General features: G+C 55.2%; 1 protein-coding gene and 1 long non-coding RNA gene across 18 annotated transcripts in view; one reads left to right on the forward strand and one right to left on the reverse strand.

The window, feature by feature from the left end:
- The window catches only part of Jade2 (jade family PHD finger 2), a 44771-nt gene extending 40319 nt beyond the window's left edge, over positions 1-4452 (reverse strand). For 2 of the 12 annotated variants that reach the window (XM_087194950.1, XM_087194943.1), the window contains exon 1: positions 2429-2597. Coding sequence is in view for 3 of the 12 variants with exons in the window: in XM_087194953.1 (XP_087051079.1) it covers positions 38-112; positions 2429-2556 (203 nt within the window). In the remaining 9 variants the exon portion in view is untranslated. Of the gene's footprint in view, positions 1-7; positions 113-1691; positions 1831-2169; positions 2331-2428; positions 2598-2696; positions 2794-3619; positions 3863-3991; positions 4144-4176 lie in introns of those variants that run through there. The other 10 variants (XM_087194946.1, XM_087194953.1, XM_013078852.3 and 7 more) reach the window with 10 other exon arrangements.
- LOC106010896 (uncharacterized) lies at positions 716-8875 on the forward strand. Of its 6 annotated transcripts, XR_015444844.1 has the most exons (8): positions 716-865; positions 1424-1503; positions 1744-2758; positions 3355-3515; positions 6024-6107; positions 6520-6593; positions 7487-7579; positions 8576-8875. It is a non-coding gene; the product is annotated as an uncharacterized LOC106010896 (long non-coding RNA). The 6 variants fall into 6 exon arrangements; XR_002388134.2 differs by lacking the exon at positions 716-865 and having other exon boundaries at positions 1273-1503; XR_002388137.2 differs by lacking the exons at positions 716-865; positions 1424-1503; positions 1744-2758 and adding an exon at positions 2836-2965 and having other exon boundaries at positions 3334-3515; positions 7217-7579; positions 8576-8795.
- Positions 8876-9396: the final 521 nt, after the last annotated feature.

The following is a 9396-nucleotide window of genomic DNA, read 5'->3' on the forward strand; positions in this document are numbered from 1 at the left end:
CCCTTACAGTTATTCTGTTGTTATTTTCCTCCTCTGCTTGGTAGATGGTTCTACGAGTCCCAACGCGCCTGAGGACGATGGGACGGGAGGGATGGCGCACTCATTTAGGGCCCTAAGGTGAGAAAGGAAGTCAGGGAGGGGAGAAGCCAGCATCCTGGGAACCCAGGAAACAGGGCCAGCTCCGGTTGGCAGCTCTCTGCCTGGTCCTTTTGCCAAATGTCCTACTAGGAATTTTACCAGTGAAAGGAGTCCGTGCCACCCTGGGAGGATGGGCCTGGACTCAGGTATAAGTCTAAACTTAAGGATACAGCCCGAGAGCTCATCTGGGTTTAGAGCTCAGGCTCCTCCTACTGCCAACAAAAATTTTCAGTCTCTACTGAGCCCCTTTGGCGCGGCTCTGGATATGAATGTGACCCTTCCCGATGATCCCCCTACCAACGCTGCCCCTGGATCAAACTTTATGCCTCGGAATTTCGCAGAAAACGAACAAGACGAACCGTTCGGCTCGTGCTAGGCCCAGAGGCGAGATCTGGAAAACTGCAGAGACCACGGAGGGCGGCTGCAATGTGCCCTTGGCAAAAAGAAACCGGGTGCCCCTCCCCCTGCCCCAGCCCCCCGCACGAGGCCTGCGGCCAAGCTGGTAAAAAGTGCCCCGGCCGGCTGCAGCGGCTAAGAAGATTAGAAGGGGGGTTGAGCGCGCCTCCAGCCTGCCCCTGGAGGCGGTCTACGGGACCGCAGGCTGGAGGCGCGCCGGCGTGATTCCGACCGCGGGAGCCGGGAGGAGGAGCCGGAGGTAGCTGCGGGGGGCTCCGGCCCTGGAGAAGGAAGGGCAAGAGGCGGCTCGGGCCAGGGGCAGCGCCGGGAGGTGGGTGGCCCGTCGTCCCAGCTGGGGGAGGAGCCAGGAGACTCGGGGAAGGGCACCCCAGCCCCAGGGGGGTGGGGGCGCGATGGAGCCGGGCAGCGGCGTGGAGTAGGGGCCGGGGGTGGGGGTGGCTGGGCCTTTGGAAGCTGGAGTGAAGCCTTCCTGCCAGTCTCGCAGACACCTTCATCTTCTGGCGGAACAGCTTCGAGTCGCCAAGCTGACCCCCTCTCGTTCCTTGGCCCGGGGAGGGGATATTTCAGGACCCAGGGACGGGCGGGAAGGGACCGTGGGGAGCCAGAAGTCTGCACCCCGGCGGGGAAGAGGCGGGCGGGAGCCGCTCCGCAGGCGCAGGCGAGTGGGTGGGAAAGGGAGGGAGAGGGAGGAAGGAGGTGAGGCCGGGAAGATGCCTCTGCCGGGGGCGGGGCGGGGCCGGGGATCCGGCCGAGGGACTGCAGCAGCGCGCGGTGGGGGCGGGGGCTGCAATGTCACTCATCTGAGGGTCAGGTGAGTGCGTCCCAGGCAGGGCTTGCCACTGGCCGGCACCTTCACGGTACCACCCAGGGTGTAAGGGCGGAGGCGGAGAGCCAGGGACCGCAGAGCCATCCCCGGAGCGGGACGCGAACCGGCAGAGTTGGGAGAAGGTAAACAAGGGCCACGCCCCCTGCCGTCGCCCCGCGGGCTCACACCCGCCGCTCCGGCCGTAGCCGGTACATTTCCACTCTCTCAGCGCCTGTCCCCCGCCGGACTCCCCGCGCAACCCCGGAGGGGGGGCTGTCCCCGACCCCAGCCCGCGCCCCAGGTGCGGGGGCTGCGCACCCTCCACACTCACCTGGAAAGGGTGTCCCCCGCCCCTCCAGGAAAACTGTGTCTAATTTGTGCAGCGCCTCCGAGCCCAGGAGCCGAGCATGCTGCCCCCGCGTGCGGCGCCCGCGTGCACCCAGCCCGGAGAGGGGGCGCAGAGCGGAGGCGGTGGCCCCCGGAAGGTATCTGGGACCGGACCGGCTGCACGTGAGCCCAGCGCGGGGTCATGTGCACCGGCTCAGCCCGGTTCAGCGCCCGGACGTGCTGCGTATCAACAAAATGAAACTCGGGGCGACTGGAAGGCTGCTGGCTCCGGGTTCTGCGAGCCCCCGCCCCCGGCCGCTCGACCTCCCCCCGCACCCTGCTCCAGCCGCAGCCCCTCCGACCGGCCAGAGCCCGCGGGGCAAGTTGCAGCCCCGGCGCGCCCCCGCCCGCCCGCCCGCGCCCCCTCGCCGGCCCAGGGGCGCTTTGCCGCAGTCATTAATAAAGAAGGTCGCCAGGCTCACCCTTCCAAAAGTTGTTGTTGCACGCGCCCCTCTCAGTCTCCCAGCACCGTACTCTTTAAAACGCGACTGACCAACATGCGCAATCTCTCCCAGTGCTGTGCATCCCCCACCCCCCGCGCTGGCTTCCTAGAACAGGCAGCCAGCGCGAGAGAGGGAGCGAGCGAGCAAGGAAGCGAGGAGCGCTGGCAGATCTGTTGCAAAAATACAAAATAATGCCGTGGAGATGCGCAGGGCCCATCCGCCCGGGGCTGGATCTTACCTTGCTCCGTGGTGCCCTCCCGAGGGGCGCTGCCCTCGGCTACGCGCCGCGGCGGGGGCCGGCGCGGGAAGGATGCTCCCGAAACCAGGAGCTCCCGGGGCCGGCGCGGGAGGGCGGGGGGCGCACATCCATCCGGGGTCGTGGCGAGGGAGGCGGCCCGGCCCGCGGCGTCCCCGGCCCCGCGCCCCTGCTGGGGACGGTCAGCCCGCCAGAGCCGAGCCGGTGCCGCTAGGAGTGGGCGCAAAGAAACTCCATGGACGCTACTCACCCCCCACAAAAATAGCCTCCAACTGCGATGGCCGCGGTCGGCACCATTCACCAACCCCCTGTGTATGTTTCTGTTTCTTTTTAAACCAAGACTTCCTTGTGATCTCTTTGGAAAAAAAAAAAAAAATGTGTTGGGGTGGGGGTGGGGTGGGGGCGGGCAGGAGGAGCGAGGGAGGGGGAGTAGCCACTTTTCTAATTCACTCGGATCTCCGCTCCCCGCACCCCCGGCGCCCCCCTCCGCCCAGGCGTTTGGCTCCGGCGGCGGTTCAGGTAGCGTTGCGGGCCCCGGGGGGGAGGAGGGTGCCCGGCCCGGGCCCCCGCCCGCCTGCACCCGGGGCCCGGACTCCTCGTGGACTCTGGGGCGCCCCCAGCCCGCCCTGTCCCCGGGGCCGGGCCCGAGCGGCGGCTGCGCCCGTGCAAGTCCCGTCAGGTCTGCTCACACTTCGCACACTCACACATACCCCGCCCCTCCACTCACTCACACTTTCTGCTCACACCCCGCCCCCTTCGCACCCCAGACCCGGGCGGCGCCCCCCGCAACCTTAAAAAAAAAAGAAGCAAGCTTATACTTAAAAAAATCTTTTGGCGCCATATTAATGACGTACTTAAAATTTGCCATTTCTCCCTGCGTCAAAAAGACGTTTCTTTGCAAATAACAGCCTGGAGGCGACACTCGCGGAGGAAACGAGGTTTGCACCGAGCACCCCGCCCCCCCGGGGGGCTCCAGCGCTGGAAGACCCTCGCCCTCGGCCGGGTTTCGGAATTGCTGATTTTAAAAATGTGAATCGAATAAATCGCGTGGCGTTCTGCAGCGCCAGAAGTGAGCAGAAAGTGCTGGCAGCGGCGGAGGGGCGGGGAGGGGCGCGCGGGTCTGGGGGAGGGGGCGCGGCCCTCCTCCCCCTCCCACACCAAATGGAAACTAACCTTCCGGGCGGGAGAAACTTGAAATTGTGGGCGACCTCAAGGAAAGAGGGGCGGTGCGTAGCGAGGGTCCCTCTGGGGCTCGCCGCCCCCTCCCCCATCTCGGGTGCTTCCCGGCGCTGCCCCGCATTTCCGGGGGGTGCGGAGAGCTGTGATGGGTGGGTGGGTGGTGGGTGGTGGGTGGCTGCAGATTCTGACTCCGGCAGGAGTTTGCCCCGGGGCTGCCCCTTCCCCCTCGCTCGTCGCCTAAAGGGTTAAAAATCGAGGGGCAACTTGCAAGGGCTGGCACTTGGCGAAGAAACGGGGCGCCCCCCTCCCCACCCTTCGCCGCCTCGCCCCTCCTCCTCCTCCTCCGGCTCCTCTTCCCGACTTGACCTTGTGGTGCACAAACAGTGCGCTCGGATCCTCGCAGTTTCTGGAAGAAGAGCCTGCGCTCGCCAGGCAGGCGGGCGGGCTGTCGGGCGGCTAGCCGGCGGTGGCGGGGCCTTGGGTCGGTTCCCGGAGCCGCGAACCACACCCACCCACTCCGCTGCGCCCGCGCCCGCGCCCGCCGCGCTCACCTTCTCTCGAGGAAGGAGAAGGGCTGGCCTCCTGGATGGGGAGGTGGGGTGCCTCCTTCGGCCTCCTCCGAACGCCCCCGGCTGGGAAAGTGGGCTGGCCTTGGGATGGAGGTTTGGGGAGACCCGAGCCTGGCCCGACATCCCCGGGCATCTTCGCCAACTTTTCCTCCCGACTCCCTCTAAGATGATATTTTTCAATTCACCTTTGGCTTTGAAGGCACGTGGGTGAATCCCTTTCCCTCTCCAGGACTGAAGGTTGTTTATTCTTCCTTTTCCTTCCACCCCCTTCCATGAGAAGATAAATATTCAATTTACATAAGATGACATTTATGTGACAATTAAGAAGATTCCCCGATGGAATATTATGAACACATTTGCTTATAGGAGAAATAAATCTAATAATAAACAAATTCATAATAACAGCTCCAATCCTCCGACAGGGCGGATTGTCTACACAACAAAGAGAGATGATGGATGCTGAAATAAGCACTTTTTTGCGCCGAGAAAGAAATATGAGCTCAAAGGGAGTCACTGCAACGTTTCTCTTCCTTGGCCTTCATTCACAAAGTGTGGGGAGGCTTGCCTCTCGAGAGGAGGGGCTGGGTGTCATCTCGCACTTAGACCTGGCTCTAGCTGTCAGTGGTCAAGTGGCAGGATTTTCCCAGGCCGAGGTCAGTGCCTGCAAACAGGTGTTTCCGGCTAGTTAAATACCTGGCTTCCTGTCTGAGCTTTGCTGTTGAGAAGCTGTGTGGTGTGGGCCAGGGAATTCATCTCTTGAGTCTCTTTTGCCTCTTGGTTGGGCTGTTTGCTGAGGGCATCGCGTGCACAAATCCATGTACATAAACACGTACCCACACACATGTGACTCAGTGTGCGTCGTGAGTGGCGACTTCATTGGGTGCTTATTTTTTTGTTTTGTTTTTTAGTGCAGGAGATTGAACCCAGGGCCTTGCTTGCTAGGCAAGTGTTTTACCACTGAGCTATTTATCCCCGAGCCCCACTCCCTGCCTGATTTTTTGGGGGGTGAAAGTGTGCTCTAAAAGCTTTAAACACTGGAAAACTTTGGGGCAATGATTTCTGTCTTGTCCTCCATGAGGACATATAGAAGAGCTCCCAATCCAGCATCAAGAGGGCCAGGAGAGAGAGCTGATAACTGCTAGGCTTCACGGTCAAGGTCCAGACCGCAGTCTCAGGCACGTGTCTGGGGTGTCTGGGGTGCCGGTGGAGGCGGGCAGTGCTCCGTAGGCAGCCCCAGAGATCTGCGCTGGCTCTGGTGGACGGGACGCGAGACGGGTTTAAATGCCTTAGAGGACTCGACAGGCTCCTCCTCCTGGCTGTCAGGAGACCTGAGCTGGAATGGGGAAGTGCTTTGGCGAGCAGTTATAAAATGACTTCAAGGGATGGAAACAGGAGGGGAGGACCTTTTAAAGAGCACCTGCTCCTGCTTTGCCCCCTGTGAGCTATTCTATTTTATACTCATTTAAAAAAAAATAAAACCTTACTCGTCCGGAACAGTTTAGTAATTTACCCATGTCTGATTGTGGTGGCAGAATTGGCACCCTGGTCTAGCTGTCTCCAAGACCTATGTGGTTCCCATTTTACCGCACTGTTAGAAATAATAAAGTAGTATTATTTTGGTTTGACTGGGGGTGGGGGAATTGATAGCTTTATGAGCAGCACTTTGGCTCTGAGGTAGTTCCGTGACCCAGGGTGAGACCAGGAGCCCTTCAGAATCCTTGTGTCCCCTCAGCATTGACCTTGGAAGTGTTAATAAAACGATCGTGATAAAGCTGATTATAACTTCTTAATCTTGGCTGAAAGTCTCACAAATCATTAACTTTTTGCAGGAAAACAAATGAGAACCAAGAGTTCATGGAGATGGAATCACTCATTTTGTTCAGCGAGAATTTGTCGAGTCTCCTGTATGCCAGGTAGCGTTCTAGGCTCTGGGGACGGAGCTCAGATCGTATAGACACAAATGCCTAGTCTCGAGGAACTTTCTAGAGGAAGGAGATGTACCACTTAAAAATAAACAAATGAGAAATGTATTATGTTTGATGGTAATTAAGTGCTATAGAGAAAAATTAAGTAACAAACAGGAAAGGGGGACCCATAGTGTTGGGGTACAATTTTAAGTAGGATAGTCAGGAAACATCTCAACGAAATGGCTTTTTAAATTTTTCCTTTCATAGTACTGGGAAGTGAACCCAGGGCCCAGTACGTGCTAGGCAAATGCTCTACCGCTGAGCTACATCCCCAGCCCTTTTAAAAACTTCTCATTTTGAGATGGGATCTCCATAAGTTGCTCAGACTGACCTTGAACTTGTGATCCTCTTTCCTCAGCCACCTGAATACCTGGGATCACAGCTGTGCACCACTGTGCCTAGTCTGGGAAGACGGCTTTTGAGTAAGAGAAGGTAAAGCAAACCAGGTGTGCTGGCGCACGCCTGTGACCCCAGCACTTGGGAGGCTGAGGCAGGAGGATTGTCGTAAATTCAAATCCAGCCTGGGGTACATAATGAGTTCAGGGAGAGCCTGAGCTATGTAGCTAGACCTTGTCTCCAAAAAAGAAGAAAAGAAAAAAGAAAAAAAAGGTAAAGGAGTGGGTTGTGTGGGTTGTGTATGTGTCTGTGAGGGTACATGAGGGAAGAGCCCACGGACGCTCCCCTCCATAGAGCTGTAGATAGAATTCAAGAGATCTTGACCTTCAATGAGAAAAAAAATGACATCTTTATTTTCACCAATTAAAATGTAGCATGTTTTTCCATTACAAATAACAGACAACCAATCAGTGAGTTAACAGCACCTGTGATGTTGTTGCTAGTACAAATCACATATTTTCATATCACATTGCAGTCGCTGCAAATACCTTAAAGTGCAGTATTACACTCATCATTACTTCAGAATTATGGTGCTAGCTCTTGTAATTTAATGAATTAATAAAGAAGCACATAGGTATATTACTACTTTGCACAGGCACACTGTTAAAATATTTTGAAAGTTATATTTCAGTATAATTGGTTTTCTTTGTAATGTATAGATTGAAAGACCTTAAACTTGGAAGGAGTCCTCGCGCTTCACAGACTCTCAGAGTCTATGGCACACGCACAAAAGGCCTAAGAACCCTTGTCTCGACAGAGAACAGCAAGTGCAAAAATGCAAAGCCTCTGGGACAGCAGGGTGATTGCTTTGTAGAAGGGAAGAGATTATTTAGAGCCTTGTAGGATATTCCTAAGAATTTGGCTTTCGCTGGAGTGATGGGGAGGGCTTTGAGCTGAAGAGTGACAAGATCTGACCCTGGATTTTGCAGGTCACTTGGCCGTCATGTGAAGAACAGACAGAAGAGGAGAAGGCTGAAGCAGGAAGAGAGGAAGAGCATTGAGGAGGTCACCTAATAAACCGGGTGAGAGATGATGAGGTTAGTTTGGCTCAGAGTGGTCGCAGCAGAAATGTTGACAAGTGGTCCGAGTCTATGTTTTGACAGAATTTGCTGCTGGAATGGGAGAGGAAGAAGTTAAGGAGGACTATGAGGGTTTTACCTTAAGTCAGTGGAAGAATGGAGTTGCCATTAACTAAGATGACAGAAACTGGCAGGAGTAGGTTTTGAGGGGAGGATTAGAAGCTCCAAGTTGGCCATCAAGCTTGAGATGCCTGCCCAGCGGTAGCCATCTCCCAGTTGGCTAAAAATGGCAGCCTCGGCTCATGGTGAGGTCCTAGGTGAAGATGTTCCATTTTCAAAATGATCAGCAGGGAGATGGTGTTCAAAGTCATAGGGCTGCTTGAGACCATCAAAGAAACAAACATAAAAGAAAAGGCTCAAGGATGGTGACCTTAGGCACTGCAAGGTCAAGCGGTCTGGAAGATGAAGAATTACCAGCAAAGATGCCATTAAAAGAGAAACATCTAGGGCCAGGGATTTACCTTGGTGGTTTCGCTGCCTGCTGCACAAGCACAAGGACCCGAGTTCGATCCCCGGTACCAAAAAAAAAAAAGAGAGAGAAGCATCTAGAGCTGGGGATTTAGCTCAGTGGTTCCACCGCCTGCCTCGAAAGCGCAAGGTCCTGAGTTCAGTACCAAAAAAGAAAAGAAAAAAAGAGAAGCATCTAGAGAGGTAGGAGGAATGTCCTCAGCGGCACAGGAAGGTATCTTGGGAGGGAGGAGAGCCCTGAGCCCACAGCTGAGGGTCAGATAAGCTGAAGACTAAGGGCTGATCATTAGGGTCAGCATAGATGGCACTGGTGGCTTTGACAGAGCCGTATCAAGGGAGTGGTTCAAGCCAAAGCGTGACTGGACTGGGTTCAAGAAAGAGTGGTAAAGTTTACCGTTGTTATAGTTTGTCCCAGGATACTACCTAAAAATGAGCTAACCTGTGCATGTGTTGATCTGTTAATGCATATAGAGATGGATAACCACGTTGCTGGAGAATTCAATTTAAATAACTGGAGCAGGATTCGGTCATGCAGGCTTGTAATCTCAGCTGCTTAGGAGGCTGAGGCAGGAGGATCACCATGAGTTCAAGGCTATCCTGGACTACGTAGTGCATTCAAGGCCAGCCTGAACCACATAGCAAGACCCTGTCTCAGAAACCAAAATAAATAAATAAATAATTTTTAAAAAGACTTTTGTTGAGGATATTCTGTGTTAAATGTGGTAAAGGAGGTTACAGATTCTGAGGGAAATAAAAACAGCTTGCAAAGAGTTCACAGTCTAGCTAACTTTGTTCACAAACGAAATATACTCAAAGTCTCATGTGTGGCTGAATACAGACAGTCTGAACACCAGTTTTGCCAGTCTGATAGACAATAGAATTAAGACTATGGGTTCCAGGGCCAGGAATTTAGCTCAGTGGTTTGGTGGCTGCCTGCTGCGCAAGCGCGAGGACCCGAGTTCAATCCCTGGTACCAAAAAACAAAAAAAAGCTTCTTGGGGAAAATCTTTTCAAAAAAAAGACTATGGGTTCCAGAGTTGGGCAGTCCTGAGTGTGAGTCCTGTCTACCGCTCACCAGCTGTGTGGCTTTGTACGAGTCTTCATGCCTCCATTTCCTCCCCTGTGAAGTAGGGATGCAGCTGTGTCCAAATTTCACGTGCCCATTTCTGGGCCTTATCATCAAGGGTTCTCAATGGACAGGTCTAGGACAGGGCTCCAAGATTTTTAACAAGATTCATTCTCTCTCTCTCTCTCCCTCCCTCCCTCCCCACCCCTTTTCACTCCTGGCACTG

The sequence above is a fragment of the Heterocephalus glaber genome, unplaced genomic scaffold (genome assembly GCF_053883595.1).
Source record: "Heterocephalus glaber isolate CG9 unplaced genomic scaffold, H.glaber_assembly_v1.0 deba00001606, whole genome shotgun sequence".
NCBI classification, from domain to species: Eukaryota; Metazoa; Chordata; class Mammalia; order Rodentia; family Bathyergidae; genus Heterocephalus; species Heterocephalus glaber.